Source organism: Lacerta agilis, chromosome 2, assembly GCF_009819535.1.
Source record: "Lacerta agilis isolate rLacAgi1 chromosome 2, rLacAgi1.pri, whole genome shotgun sequence".
NCBI classification, from domain to species: domain Eukaryota; kingdom Metazoa; phylum Chordata; class Lepidosauria; order Squamata; family Lacertidae; genus Lacerta; species Lacerta agilis.
This window is the reverse complement of record NC_046313.1, coordinates 570434-586738: the sequence shown is the minus strand read 5'-3', so window position 1 is coordinate 586738 and position 16305 is coordinate 570434. Positions and strand designations below refer to the sequence as shown.

Sequence of the window (16305 nt, the reverse complement as noted above, 5' to 3'; positions counted from 1 at the left end):
AAAATTTATTATGAATCTGCGTGCATGATTTGGCTAAAAGAATGGATAGTGTTGAAAGATAAAGAGTTGTTAGACCTGGAAGGCTTCAACAACAGATATGGATGGCATGCCTACCTCTGGCAGGACAAAGTGAGAGTTCATAAAGAATTTCTGGCACACGTATTCAGAAAACCACTGTATGAGGTGTGGCAAAGGCATAAAGATTTGGTAGAAAGGAAAACACCTAGATGGTTGTCCCCAACAGAGATATTGACAATAAAAAAAATTTATACAGAAGAAGAAAATTGGATAATTTATGAGGATTTATTAATTGAAACAGAAAAAGGGTGGAAAATAAAACCGTATGACCAGGTGGCAGGAAACTTGACTGGGTGGATCCAGTACCACCAGGTATTTAATCTATTCAATGAGGATAAAAGAAGAGGTGGTTTTGACATTAGAAAATCGAAATTCCAGATGGAAATATTAGAAGGAAAGGAGAAATTACTCTCAAAAATGTATAACTATTTCCTAGAATGGTATACAAAGGATGAAGAAGTGAAGGAGGTAATGGTGAAATGGGCTATGGATGTGGGTCATAACATACAATTGGAAATGTGGGAAAAACTTTGGAAAGAGCATATGAAATTTACAGCCTGCATAACCTTAAAAGAAAACATCATGAAAATGATGTACCGATGGTACTTAACGCCGGTAAGATTAGCAAAAATGTACAGGAAGCATGATAAAAAATGTTGGAAATGTGAAACGAAAGATGGAGAATTTTACCACATGTGGTGGACATGTGAAAAGGTTAAAAAGTTTTGGGAAACAATCTATAATGAACTAAAGAAAATACTTAAATATACATTCATTAAAAAACCGGAAGCCTTCCTAATTGGCTTAGTAGGGGAGGAGATTAAAAAGGAAGACCAAAAATTCTTTTTATATGCCACCACTGCGGCACGAATGTTACTGGCGCAAAATTGGAAAGTAAAAGAAGTACCTACAATAGATGATTGGAAAAGGAAATTATTAGAATATGCAGAATTGGCGAAATTAACTGGAAAAATAAGAGAGCAAAGAGATCAGAGGTTTCAAATGGAGTGGAGTAAATTTATAAACTATATGAAAGAATATAAAATCTGAAGGCATTTACAGGTATGAAAGAAATCTTGCAGCAGAGGGAAAATATGGTAAGAGATATAACTACAATAAGAAAACAAAACATGTATAAAAGAAGGTAAAGCGAGTGAAAGATGAAAAATTAGAAAACCAGAGTAAAGAAGGAAGGAAGTCCAAAAACTCGGCGGAGTTTATGTAACATTGTGAACATTTGTATGATGACTTGTGAGTGTTTATTTCTTTTGATGAAAATAAAAAGAATTTGCAAAAAAAAAAAAGAGTTCAGAATCATTTCCCCACAAGCATCCAAAGCTCAGTTTCAAAAAGAAAAAGAGGGTTGAAGCAAACACTCTACTGCTCTGCCAAATGTTGCATCTGTCTTCGCCCATGTGTCATAACACAGGAACAACGGTACCTTCATCTGTCCAAGCACCTTCATAGGTAACTCTATTTGTTTATAGGGCAAAATATTTCCTTCTTTTCTACATCCACCTTCCAGGAAGCTGTTGGCTGACAAACATGAAGGAAGGCTTCGAAAGAGGCAGAAAAGAAAAAAAGGACTTTGGAAGTTTATTCTTTGATAAAATTTCAACTGAAAGTGGTGGACTTTGCTATTAACATTTTTCTAAATGCACAAAAATCTATTCACAGGGAAGTCTGTGTTTACTCTAAGACATTAAATTAGAACTACATGAGAGTGACACAGAAGATGAAATTTCTATTCGAGAGCAAAGTCCAACAATCATTTTGGTAAAGCAATGGCCTGTTCTGGTTAATGAGTTCAAAGAAAAAGCCTTCCTATACAAAATTACAATACAGAGAACGCATACAATTACAATACAAGAGGGGCTATTTGTTAGTAACTAGCATCTAGAACAGAATTTTTATAATAAAAACACATAGAAATTAAAATCAGTTGCTATTTTTTTAAACTGGAAAAATGGAGACAAATTCCAAAGTTCATTGGAGAAACACTTTCAGACTTGTAAGCATAAAAGTGATATTTCTTTTTAAAAAAGGAATTTGGTTTGGTAAATGAAGCCAGTTCCTTTAAAATCCAAAGGGCAGAAGCCAGAAGACTCAAGCACATCATGCCGAGAGGTAGAGAGGTGTCCATATATAATCACAATCTTCTATTGGTTTTCTTTTTTCTTTTTCCTTTTGTCTGAGGTAATTAGCTGTGTGTGTCAAGTTGTAGAATCAAAAGTATTGGCAAAAAAGAGCAACATTGACAAGTTACACTAACGACCTCTTTCCTCTCCTCAACAGGTCCTAAAAAATTTAATTAGACGCATCTGAATTAATGCTTCCGGGATCTCCGGCAGGTGAAGTGATTGATGAGGGGGTAGTAGCATCCTGCCAGCTGCCATTAGCCTGAAGAGGGAATAAATGCATTTTGTTGTTAAGTCCACAAGGTGTTACTTGCATCCTAAACCATTCTGATTGTGATTTCCCACATCACAGTGGGAGATCACTGTGCCATGTACAAGACACATACTTTGTTCCATAAGACTTAACCTCAGAACAGAAGTCTTGGCACTGCAGTTCACTTTCTGGAGCACAGAAGGCAAAGTACTGTGTGAATGCTGCTTCCGCTGCATTTGTTTCACGGCTTTTCCTGTTCCCCAAATGGGATTCCTTTGCTCTTGCTCAACTTCTCCAGCTAACTTACCTAAATGGATAAAATTTTACTGCTTATGACTGTATTATCAAACAGAATTCAGAGCAAAGGTTGGAACATTATGTGCAGTGACAGCCACTCCCACATTTCCGTTCCCACAAGCAGAACCAATCCATGGCCAGGGGTGGATTTCACTGTCGCTTGCAGTCTCTTCCTCCAACTGACAGCTCTCTCTTCCAATGGGAGGGGGCATGGTTCTTTCCTTCTAATCCACTGGGCCAAGCTGGCTAGGTAGTTAAGCCATCTTCTCTGACCATCCCCTAACCACTTTGGGTCCTGGTCTTCACTGTACCATGAATGACACAGAAAAGGGATAAAATTAAAAGGGCCGGGTCCCCCCCCCCCCCGCCCGATCCCCTGACTGACAAGGGCTGGAAGCAGGCTACCTATTTCCCCTTCTCTTTGGAGCAGTGCTGCATTGTGGCAGGGTGTTAGCAACACCATGGTTAAGGCCGCAGCAGAGTACAGTATTATTTTAAATACACCTGCAGAGGTGAGCACATTAACCTTCGTTGCCCAGTCAGACTTCTGCAGCTTAAGATATTCACTTTCAAAACCAGAAGTTCCTTACATCAATACGCTGCGTCGAATATAGAGGGTTCCCCACGATGCTGTCATATCTTCCTGCCTGGTGTATGACATGGTGTAAGGAATCCATCTGTAACAATACAACCAATGTGGCAAAAGAGAGAAAATTGCTCAAACCATTATGCAGATCCTTCGGTCGCCGCCTAAAGCACCACCATCCCACCGCCATTTATGTGGCCTCCAATGGAATGCTTGAAATGTTACCATATCCAGCTGGGGCAATGGCTGCAAGTTAAATCTCTTGTTTCTAACTTTATTTGTGTCATCTCTCCAGCACTGTGACACAATTGTGTGCTATGCTCAGAGCATGGAGGCTGCTTTCAGACTGGGCAGATTAAAAAATGATGATGGATGAAACTCTGGGCCCAGGACTCAAGTCCTCAAGTGCCCCTGCTCTAGAAATGTATGACACAGCCTCACAAAGTACCTCACACTTGCATTACATGAGTGCTGCCTTTTCATCTCGAATCTAATTCATTAGGAGCTCTAAAGCCAGGGTGTGTATAATTACAGTAATGAACTATCTGGCAGTACAGTGGTACCTCGCTAGACGAATGCCTCGCTAGACGAAAGGCATTCGCTAGCGAAAGGCTGTCTCGCAAGACGAATTTTCCTATGGGCTTGCCTCGCAAGATGAAAAATTTCCGCGATTCCCCCCCCTCAAACCGCTCTTCCCCCGTTGGTGCTTCGCAAGACGAAATTTTCGCTATACGACAGCACTCGCAGAACGAATTAATTTCGTCTTGCGAGGCACCACTGTACTGTTACTCTCCTGCCACACATGCTACCGGTGGTGTCACAGAGTACCATCATTTCTTGGCAGCTGTTTGGCTTCATATGCTATATTCAAGTATTTTTCAACTCTGCTGCACAAAAAAAGTTATGCTCAAGTCTTTCTAAGCCTTACATGCAAGTCCTCCTATACAAATGTGTGTGTGACTAGCCCTACCCTCTCAGACACATCCCTACATATACTATGGGCCAATCCCATCCCAACCCTTTCTGCCCCACTACCGGAGCGCATGTTGCCAACTCCATCTTAGAACAGAACAAGCAAATCTTTCCTTGCCTGAGCAAAGACTGGGAAAATTAGACTTGGCCCAAGAAGCAAAATAAAAAATAAAAAAAAATTATGGAATAATCTTTCTCCTATTAAGTCACTCCTACAGGTGACTATCTTATTGCAAAATTCCCAAGAGATCTTAAAATCCAGTAATTCATAAATGTGGTGCTTTGAGTACTTGGATGGAAATGTCTGCCTGCCGAAGACCGCAGGGGATTTGTCACACAGTTTTCTCTGCACACCCACCTGTGACTGCACATTGGCTCCCACTGGCGAGTTCTGGTAGGAAGTGAGTGATTGCAGGTTTATAAAGGAATCTCCAGAATTTGTCATTTTAAATGACCCAGAGGAACCTGAAGAGGAAAAGAAGTTACCTAATGGTATGTCTGCACCTGCTCATTTTTGTGCAATTTTATCAAGACATTAGCACAAGGAGCTGCTGTGTTTTGCACCTGATCCCATGATTAACTTTCTGTAGTGCTCCACTTCGGGGGCTTAGTGAAAAGTTTCACAGTCCCATCTCCTTGTCCATCCCCATCCCATTGTTAACTCTGAATCAGTGGTTTCAAATGGTGTCCATGAGAATCCTGAGGTTCCTTGGAAGTTTTCCAGGGATTCATATGTGTTTTTGAAAAACGCCTCCCCATAAGATCTCTCCTTCCAATGCACAGCTGCATGTGTGTGTTATAGGATACAATCTCTTTTTACATGGGTTGGTGGTGAGGCTGCACAGGCCTGGCCACTACCTCCCGTGAACCAAGCATACACCATGGAATATGCCCCAGCATATCTCCCCGATAGCCATTGCTCAAAGCACCCTCCCGTACTCTCCATCATAAAGGGGAGATCCCCAGGGATAGAAAAGGGTGACTGCACACATACAGATGGAAACAGTCCCCCAAAACCCTGACTGGCAAAAACAAAGATCTCCCTACACAAACTGGTAGAGAACCCTCTCGCCCATAAACTAACCTTGTTTGCACAGAGATATAGCAGGCAGCCCAAGCATCCTTTCCATTTCAGATTGGAACCACAGCATGAAAGGAGGGAGACTTCCCCCTGCACTGTTCTCCTAACAAATACCACCCACCCACAGCATGATTCATATTCATGATTAACCTAATATATTTGCTTGTGCTACTAACAATTTATGAACTTTACCATTCAATAGAAAATATGATACGGTCTTGTACTTGGTGAACTGACAATTACAGTGGTACCTTGGGTTACATACGCTTCAGGTTACATACTCCGCTAACCCAGAAATAACCCTTCAGATTAAGAACTTTGCTTCAGGATGAGAACAGAAATCGTGCTCTGATGGCGCAGCGGCAGCGGGAGGTCCCATTAGCTAAAGTGTTGCTTCAGGTTAAGAACAGTTTCAGGTTAAGAACAGACCTCCAGAACGAATTAAGTTCTTAACCCAAGGTACCGCTGTATATGTTTATGGTGGTTCTGAAGAAATAATTGATTTCCCATTTATTTCTTTGAAGGCCCACCTAGAAATGTGGCTGTCTCATCCAGCAAGGAAGATTAGCTACAGTCCAGGGGCAGGCATGGGAAAGACATGAAAATTAGTACTGGGATGATGAGGGACAAAGCGAAAGCGAAATTAAATGTAATACGGAGCAATGTGCAGACAAGAACTCAAACCCAGTGGGTGTACGAAGATTTCATGAAGCTATTCCAGTTCCCAAGATACTTCAAACAAGTTGTTCTTCAGAGGGAATAGAAATCAGTGAGCAAAAGTAACTCAAAAAATACACTGACTTGCCCTTTGACAAGCCTTATTGTGTCTAGATGGCAATCAAGCTCGTCAAAGAAAACAGAAATGCTTGTTAAGTATTTTCTCTAGCACTTTCCATTTGTAAAATAACCTGAAGAACAACTGGTTCAAAACATATTGGGAACTGGAAATGCTCCAGTCCATCTTGGTTCACCCAGAGGTTTACTGCTATTCAGGAAGTTGCAGTTGTATATAGCAACCAGAATGGCTCTTGGAAGGCAGGAAAAGGCAAAACATGTGGGGGGAAACAGAAGGATTTAGACATGCAGTGCAATTCTAAGCCACTTTCCAAACAAGGCCAATGAGGTCTATTCTCATTTCTGGAGCTTTTTTGACTTCAGAACAGCACAGAAGAGGCTCTTCCACTGCACACAGGTTTCCCCAGCAGGTGTCCAGGGAAATCCTGTTCTAGAGACAGGATTTCTGCACTTACCAGAATTTGGGGTGGGTGGAGAACTTGTCTGGTTGCCCTGGGCCACCACATTGGTTGCATCCACTGCTGTCTTGGCTGCATAAATGTTAGCCTCCTCCTGAAACTTCCCCATGTTTTTCTTGTACCGGATTCTCTTGTTACCAAACCAGTTTGAGACCTGCAACAATAAGTAAGTTAATGTGTGAAAAATTAGTGTATAGGCAGCTATCAACAGAAGAGAGGAGACAAAGATTGTTCCCAATGTGTGCAAAATAAAGGCATAATTCCAGTCTCTGGGTGCACACACCAGCTGCTGACACTGGTCCATCTGCAAAATGGCAAATACTTTGGGACTAGCACGAATAGCACTTTATACCCGTGTTTCCCAATCTTGGGTCTACAGCTGGTTTTGGACTACAATTCCCATCACCCTGAGCACTGGTCCTGCTAGCTAGGGATGATGGAAGTTGTAGTCCAAAAACAGCTGGAGACTCAAGGTAGAGAAACACTGCTTTATACAATTCCTTTGCCAACCTCTTTGGCAAGTTTACTTATTTTATTTGATACATTTATATCTGGCAGGGAAGGGATGATCTCTCAGGGTTGGAGGCTGGGAGAAGAAAGGACAGCTCCCAGGTGAGAGCTGCAAGGGCTCACCTTTTTCTGGGTGGAACAACCTAAGAAGGAAGACTTTATATTATTCCCCCCCTTTCTCTTTTGATTCTTTGCTTTTGTTTAGATTAGTTCGTTATTTTATTGTAAAGTATTATGAAAAGTCTTAATAAAATCTTTTTAAGAAAAACTTTCCTACTAACTGAAACAACAAATGATTGGCATAGGTCACTCTGTAAACCAACAGATTTTATTTCAATCTGTATAGGCTCCAAAAGTTGTTCTTAACCAAATTTTTGTCACAGAAAATTTTGACCCTGAAACCTGATGGATGTCAAGCAGAGATTGACTGTGTGCTGCTGAGTCTGCGTGCTGCTTCCAAGCTTTGCAAAATGGTAAAACTACCAGATAGCCGGCCAGACCAGCAGAAAATTTCTCAAGGACAAAAGGTTGAGTGGCAAAGACTGACTCTATAAAAACATCCTGGTCAGGTTTGCTTTTTGATTAAAGTAACAAAAAGAAAACAGAAAAGGCTTGAAAGAACTGGATTTGGTAATACTGTAAGAACAGCTGAGAGGGAATTCAAAGTGTTATTTTGCTCACTAAGAGATTTTAAGGATCTCTTCTGTCAACAGTGAACTGGTGTTTACATCAGATATTTCTTTAAATGAAAACAAAAATCAAACTAATCACCTGATATAACCATTAAATATATTGCTTTACAAATAGAATTTACACTTCATAGGTACATTCCATGCAGGGTGGAACTCAACATTGTGCTAACATGACTGTTCTATCTGGCAAGCAGAAATGCTTGCGCTGATGAACAATTTCCGCTTTCCTCCCTGGCACCATGTTCTAGGGGTTCTCCCAAGCCCCCCACCCCCACCCCTGAGTGGATTTAGGGGTGGGGCAGCAAGAGGAAGCCCTTGCATTGGCTTCTGCTAGTGCACTGGGTTACTTGAATCTAGACAATAGTTTCTTGCCATTTTTAACTGTTGTTTTATTCTTTTATACAATGATTAAAGGTTTTCAAAAAGAAGAAAACTTACATGAAATTCTTCAAAATTTGGAAAACCTTTGGGGGGGAATAGGAAAACCTGTCTACAGGATGCAACAGTCAGAAACAAGCAACTGCCTACACAAATGGTTGAAAAACAGACAACCACATTTACTGGAGATGGGCCACCACCTACCTGTGAGACTGTGATGCCTCCTTTCTTTGCTAGCTCTTCTTTGGCTTCTTCACTGGGGTAAGGGTTACTCAGGTGAGAATAAAAATACTCATTCAAGACTTCTGTTGCCTGCTTGCTGAAGTTCCGCCGTTTACGCCTGGGAACACATTGAAATTATTCATACAGTTGATGTCAGAGCACAGTGTGTGCTGGCCCAAGGGCTTAAGGAAGAGCCAACAGGGGCTGCAGGAAAGCACACAGTGGAAATATTTTATCCAAATGGGAAGACGGAGCAAGCATGGCATGAGGGGTGTGTGTGTGTGTCTATGTCTGGACTGAAAGGGCAGCCAAGATTAAGTACCGTAGACTGCTCTAAATACAATCAAAAGTACTTACAAAGTGATATGACAGATTAAATCCCTGAATACCCCCAAAATCTAAAGTACAACTTCCTGAAATTCAAGACAGAACACTTTCAGATAACAGATAATACATTTCAGAGCAGGAATACACAAAGAGCAAGGAACCATATCTCAGCGGTCGAACACATGCTTTACATACAGAAGTTCCTAGGCTCAAGCCCTCACAATTTGTTTTTTTATTTCAATTCTACCCTTGAATAAAACTTCCAGGGTGGCAGTGAAAATAATCAGTTAACTGATGCTGAGAAATGGCCCCAGTGAAGCCCCTGGAAATCTGCTACTAAAATAGATAATACTGGGTTAGATGGGTCAGTCTGGAGAAAGGGGATGACTCTTCCTACTGCAGAAGCATCTGGCAAAAGATGGCTCCCCATACAGGAGGCAGATCCCAGGAAATCATAAAATTGGGCCTAAACCTGATGTTTCCAATGCAAAGTATATAAATGCAACTTGCATAATTAAAAATAGCAACCACCACAGTTCATGGGTGAATTTGCTGGACTGCACCCCAAACAGGCTATTGTTAAACCTTAGATGTCCCAGCACCTGCCAACCTAGCAGTTCGAAAGCACATCAATGCAAGTAGATAAATAGGTACCCACTGTGGCAGGAAGGTAAATAGCATTTTCATGTGCTCTGGTTTCTGTCACAGTGTCCCGTTGCTCCAGAAGCAGTTTAGTCATGTTGACCACATGACCTGGAAAGCTGGACACATGCCAGCTCCCTCGGCCTGAAGCAAGGTGAGTGCCGCAGCCCCATAACCTTTGACTCTATCGTCCAGGGGTCCTTTACCTTTTTACCTTTACCTAAACCATAGATGCCAATAGCTGCCACTGTTTATTGCCTATGCATTGTTACCAGGTTCGATATTGTCTTTTTCCATTGTGCCCAGTGTCACTCTTTGTACAGCCTTCTGTGCCACCAAGATCCTGGACACAAGAAGGGTCTCCCTTGAGTCTTGATCATGTTTTACCTTGCATCCAGAAACCGTGAGCGCAGGATCATCACAGCCTCACAGGTGCTCTGTTTCAGCTGCATCTGAATGGTGCTGAACTTTCCATGAATTATATTCACCATGCGCTCAATTTCTTTGGGTGAAATTGGCCTCGTCCTGCTCTGTTCTCGGAGCAGATTCATCACATGGGTGGTGAACTCACTGCAAGCCTGGAAACAAGAAGCAGAGAGGCATATTTTACTGAAGCAAAGGTCACATTTAATTCAAAACTTATAAATAAATGGGAGTGATAATTACACAACAGACTAGACAAGGGGGAGATAACTTGGCATCACATGCAGTCTAAATATTAATACAAGATTATAATATTTAAAAATATACTTTAGGTGACTTTGTGAGATTTAATATGTAGAAACAGCATATTCCGTAGTCTATGTTACACAGGTCTGATTTTAAAAAAACTGCAGAGGGGCGTTACATTTAATTATTAATAGGCAGGTATTCAAATTCTTTTTTACACTGTCTAATATATTTGTATTGCTGCATACGTTTAGGTTTGACCCAATTTGTTTTGTAATTATTTTTATTTGCCCATAAAGATAAAGGTAAAGGTACCCCTGACTGTTAGGTCCAGTCACAGACGACTCTGGGGTTGCAGCGATCATCTCACCCTATAGGCTGAGGGAGCCGGCGTTTGTATGCAGACAGCTTCCGGGTCATATGGCCAGCATGACTAAGCCGCTTCAGGTGTTTACCTTCAGGTGGTACCTATTAATCTACTTGCACTTTGATGTGCTTTCGAATGGCTAGGTAGAGCAGGAGCTGGAACCAAGCAACGGGAGCTCACCCCGTCGTGGGGATTCGAACCACCAACCTTCTGATCGGCAAGCCCCAGGCTCAGTGATTTAGACCACAGCGCCACCTGCTGTCCCCTTATTTGCCCATATCTACACTTAAATGCCAATCAGCTGTACCAATCTCTGCAAAAAGCAGATTGTGCTCTGTTGAAAGTCACAGAAATTATGTGAGAAAAAGAATAATTTTGAAGACCTCTGTACAAAATTCCCCTATGAAACACAGAAGCTGGTGTTTGCTTCTAGAGAAGAAAGAAAGCTATCTCTGCAAACCACTGGTCTGTGGCAAAGTGGTGCAGTTCCAAAGAGGAATGCCCATCCAAAGCTATTGACTCAGCCACATTTAATGCTACCAAGAATTAGGAAAGGTCATAATCCTGAAGCTACACAAAAGCTCACAAAAGGACACAAGACTGCAGCCTAAATGAATTTATGCCCCCTAACACTTTTGCTTCTTCTTTTCCCCCATCTAATATTTTAATTTGTTTTTACAAATAAAAATTTATAACAAGATTGTTTAAATAACCATACTCTGAGATTCTCTGAATCTCCAGACTTCCCTTCGTCCCCTACATGGTTCCTTGTACCAATATTTGCAACCACATAGTCTATGGAGAATAGACTAACACTTTTACTTCAGCACAGTCAAAAGTTGGGTGTATACTCCCCTGCTCTGTGATCGCAAAGGAAAAACAATTGTTTTTAACTGAGAGGATAAAAACTCTTCCATGCAGAAAGATCACCTGTTCATATTTCTCTAGCTCAGAGTGGTATATCTGTCGGATCTGTGACAGCTTGGCCCTGTAGTCAGAGTGCTCAATGCTATTGTCATTTGGACAGCCACCTGAAGTTGCCGCTATGGCCGCAGGTCCTCCTCTTCCCCGCTTCTCCGGCCCGGAGACACCCTCTGCCAGCAACATGTTATCAAGTCTCATTAGCTGAGCATCAGGGGGATCTTCTTCCTGAATACCACGTATACTTAACACTGGATAAATATAAATAGGGAGCAGAGGATTATTTCAGAAGCAGAGAAAACAAAGTAGGAGTTTATTCGCCCCATGATCTCTTTGCACATACAGTAACAACCATGACCTCAGAATGCATAGCGCCCAAACAAAAGGCGAACAAAGATTGAGTAATTTATTTATGCTTCATATGCAATTGCACTCAAAGGAGGGAGCTCAGGCTAAAGAGGAGGTGGCACATCTCCAGAAAAACAACAAAGAAGCAGGAAGACACGTGTGGTCAGTAGCATCCCAAACAATTTGCATTTTCCACACGGAAGCACACATCAAACACATTCAAAGGCCAATGGAGAGCGTAGCCTCATGCAAACTTCAACATGGGCAACAAATTCTTGACTATTTTACATTGTCATTTGGAACTCCTTCCTCAGCTTCCTCCTTGTTCTCTGAAGTCCTCTCTAAAGCCAAGTGTCCCAGAGGTTCACTTTTTAAAATGGAAGTGGTGTAGAGCAGTTTTGTGCCATTTCCTCGTCTAGAAGAAACCTGTAGCAGCCGTTGACTGCTGTGTAATACAAATGTTCAAACTGACACCTTCTTCCATGGGTGGAAAAAACCCATATGCCCAGTAGACACTGGAGCCTTTAAAAAAATGAGCCTGGAAAATAGAGGCTGAAGAGGAGGAAGGGGTTACATTTTCATTGCCCCTTTCCTCCAAGTAGTATACTGTACATGATTCTCCCTCATTCCAATTTATCTTCAGTAGTTTAAGGCAGGCATAGGCAAACTTGGCCCTCCAGATGTTTTGGGACTACAACTTCCATCATCCCTAGCTAACAGGACCAGTGGTCAGGGATAATGGGAATCATAGTCTCAAAACATCTGGAGAGCCGAGTTTTCCTATGCCTGGTCTAAAGTGACCCAGGGCAACGTACAGAGAGTTGTTAATGGAAACAGAAAAGCTATTAAAATTGAAAGACTGTAATGAAATCAGAGAGAATGTAACTGATTGGTTGCAATATTTTCAGTTAAATGAAATGTTTAAGAATAATAAAAAGATAAGATTTGCGTATGAAATCTCAACTTTTCAGAGAGAAATAACAGAAAATGAAATGAAATTACTTTCTAAAATGTACAATCTGTTGTTGGAATGGGAAATGAAGGATGAAGAGGTCAAGTCAGTCATGATTAAATGGGGACATGATGTGGAACATAATATTAAGATGATGGAATGGGAAAATTATGGAAGAATGATATAAAATTTACAGCATGAGTGGCGATTAAAGAAAAGCATATAGGAAAATGATGTATAGATGGTATCTAACTCCAGTTAAATTAGCAAAAAATGTATAAAACTAAGGAAAGCAAGTGTTGGAAATGGAAAGTAGCAGAGGGGACATTTTTTCATATGTGGTGAGATTGCAAAATTATTAAGAAATATTGGGAAATGATTTATAATGAAAGGAAGAAAATGTTTAGGATAAAGTAAAGCTAAAGGGACCCCCAACCGTTAGGTCCAGTCGCAGACGACTCTGGGGTTGCGGTGCTCATCTCGCTTTACTGGCTTCCGGGTCATGTAGCCAGCATGACTAAGCCGCTTCTGGCGAACCAGAGCAGCGCACAGAAATGCCGTTTACCTTCCTGCCGGAGCGGTCCCTATTAATCTACTTGCACTTTGACGTGCTTTCAAACTGCTAAGTGGGCAGGAGCAGGGACCGAACAACAGGAGCTCACCCCGTCGTGGGGATTCAAACCGCCGACCTTCTGATCAGCAAGCCCTAGGCTCTGTGGTTTAACCCACAACGCCACCCGCGTCCTTGTGTTTAGGATAACCTTTGTTAAAAAAACCAGAAGCTTTTTTTAATAGGTATAATAGGAGTGGATCTACCAAGAGCACAAAAGAATCTGTTTACATATGCAACAACAGCCGCACAAATTTTACTAGCCCAACATTGGAAAGAAGATGTTGTCCCAGCTAAAGAAGATTGGCAAGTTAAACGAATGGAATATGCTGAAATGGCAAAACTGATGATGAATTAAGAGGAAGAGACGATAATGAATTTAAGGAAGAATGGCAGATGTTTATTGCATATATAGAGCAGCAATGTACACAGGTTAATATGTTAGCAGGGTTTTAAAAATACTTGTAATGTTATCATGAATGGATAATAGATGATTTAAACATTTTAGAAACTTAATAATGAACATGCAGAATTTTGATAAATAACTGAACCAAGGAAGGGATTAGAGGAAAGTCAATTTGTTTTTGTATTTTTATTGTTTTTTATGTTTGTTATTTTTGGAAAATTAATAAAATGTTACTAAAAAAGAACAAAGGTTTGGAAAAAAGAGTCATCCCAATATAATTCTGTCTTCTACACCACATTAGTTGCTTTCTTTCATGTGTTTGCAGGCCAAGGTTGCTGCCTCATATTTCTCATTTATTCCCTATGAGAGATGAAATTAGGTGAAAAATTCCAAAAAGGTATTAATGCAATTTATAATAAGCAGAAAGCAAAAATATTTATCAATGGAGAGTTTGGAGAAGAGATAAATATATTTAAAGGTACAAGACAAGGCTGCTCTTTATCGCCAATGCTATTTATAATAGTCCTAGAAGTTCTACTAACGAAAATAAGACAAGATAGTCTAATAAGAGGAAATACAGTTGGAAAGAAAAGATACAAAATTAGAGCTTTTGCTGATGACGTTATGATTACAACGGAAAACCCCTTTGAAAGTATACCTAGAACACTGGATTGCATAAATGAATATGGTAAATCAGCAGGGTTTAAACTAAATTATGGGAAAACAAAAATATTAGTTAAAAATATGGATGAAAGATAAAATAAAATTACAAAATATTACTGGATTGGAAATAAAAAAGAAAAGAAAATATCTTGGAATATATTTGACCCCAAATATTATAGATTTAATCAATGAGAATTATAGGGAAATTTGGAAAGAAGTAAAAAAAGATCTGGAAATATGGGAGAAATTAAATTTATCTTTATTGGGGAGAATATCAGTAACTAGTGGTTTAAGCCCGTTAAGTTAACGGGCGCTAGAACATATGTGGCAGGCAGGCAGAGGGATCGCCGGCCCAGCCTGCGAGGCAACGGCGGCAGCAGTGGGGTTTTTCCCTAGGCCTGGGGGGAGCCTGCCTCCCTGCCTCTTGTACGCGGACTCCAGGCCGGCAGGCGCGAGAGGGGCGCTGCGGTGGGAGGCCTCGGCGGACAGGGTGTGTGTGCCGGTGCCCGCCCGCCGGTCGGCTCATTTTCCCTCCGCTGCTGCCGCTGAGGGCGGGGCGACGGAGCTGCCGAGCGGGTCTCTCCCTGCCTGCCTGCCGGGCAGTCCTGGCTGCGCCAGAGGCCACAGCCGCCACCCGGTGGTGTCTGGACGGAGGAGGCCGGTGCTAGGGCGTCCGCGCGGCGGCTGCTTTCCAGAGGCTGGAGCCCTCGCTCCTCTCTGCTTGGCCGCTGCGAGGGGTGTCAGGCACGCGCTCTGCTAATGGTCCCACCGGGGGACTCGCCAGTTGCCAGCCTGGACGCTCGCTTGGCGCTGGGGTCTGTGCAGGGCGAGGGCGTGTGAAGGGAGGAGGAGAAGGAACACCAGGCGGAGAAGGGAGGAGATGGAGGAGGGAGGGGCTATTCCGGCTGGTCCCATCGCCGTCGCAGCCGCTTGTTGTTGGGGCCTCCCGCTGGGCCGGCCGGGCCGCGGGAGCCCAGGAGCAGGCCGCTTGGCGGCCCGAAGGGACGCGGGCGGCGCGGGAGGGCTCAGGGCCCGGCCGCCGCCGCCGTGGGTCGTTGGGGCCTCCCGCTGGGCCTGGCGGGCCGCGGGAGCCCGGGAGCAGGCCGCTCGATGGCCAAAATGGATGCGGGCGGCGCGGGAGGACTCAGGGCCCTGCCGCCGCCGCCGCTTGTTGTTGGGGCTTCCCGCTGGGCCTAGAGCACAGCGGGAGCCCCGGGATCGGGCCGCTCGGCGGCCGTTCAATCGGCGGCGACGCGGGAGGGCGATGGGGGAGCCGTTGTGGCGTCCGCCGCTGTTGGCCGGTTGCGCCACGCCTCCGCCGACACCTGGCCGGTGGGTGATTCTCTCACGGAGAGAGGGAAAAGAGCGTGAGGCGCCGCGGCCGGGTGCCGTCGGAGGGCGTCCGTTGCAAGGGGGTGGTGTGCGGTGAGGTGGAGAAGAGAGGGGAGGGGGCGGGCTGCTCTGCGCTGCTCCCGGCCGCTAGTCTTTGAGGCTCGGCTTTCAGCGGCGAGAGCAGCAGCGTGGCCTGCCTCCTCGGCCTCCCTCGTCCTTCTGGAGCGCAGATGTTCGGATTCAACCGCCCTGCTTGAACTGCCGACGCTGCTCGCGCCCGATCTCTCTCCATCCAATCCCTGTGTCCCTGGGGCACATGCGCAATAGCGCAAACCCAGAGACACACGGACTGGACGCAGAGACACTTGCATTTTATATATATAGATAAAGATGAACATATTACCAAGAATGATGTTCCTATTTCAAGGTATTCTGATATTAGGAGGAGAAAAATGTTTTAATAATTGGAGAAGTGATCTGGCTAAATTTGTATGGGCAGGGAAAAAACCGAGGATAAAACACAAAATTATGATTGACAAGAAGGAAAGAGGAGGATTTGGCCTTCCAGATTTGGAGATATCTCATGATGCAGTGGGCCTGACCTGGCT

At 43.2% G+C, this 16305-nt stretch overlaps 1 protein-coding gene across 4 annotated transcripts in view; it reads right to left on the bottom strand.

Moving 5' to 3' along the window:
- Window positions 1–1653: 1653 nt before the first annotated feature.
- The window catches only part of LOC117039365 (pre-B-cell leukemia transcription factor 3-like), a 39672-nt gene continuing 25020 nt past the window's right edge, over window positions 1654–16305 (bottom strand). The window contains exons 3-9 of one of the 4 annotated variants that reach the window (XM_033136461.1): window positions 11396–11637; window positions 9817–10007; window positions 8443–8578; window positions 6656–6812; window positions 4683–4789; window positions 3357–3443; window positions 1654–2478 (exon numbers count right to left, since the gene is read on the bottom strand). In XM_033136461.1, coding sequence (XP_032992352.1) covers window positions 2386–2478; window positions 3357–3443; window positions 4683–4789; window positions 6656–6812; window positions 8443–8578; window positions 9817–10007; window positions 11396–11637 — 1013 coding nt within the window. In that variant the 3' untranslated portion in view covers window positions 1654–2385. Of the gene's footprint in view, window positions 2479–2598; window positions 2777–3356; window positions 3444–4682; window positions 4790–6655; window positions 6813–8442; window positions 8579–9816; window positions 10008–11395; window positions 11638–16305 lie in introns of those variants that run through there. The other 3 variants (XM_033136463.1, XM_033136468.1, XM_033136477.1) reach the window with 3 other exon arrangements.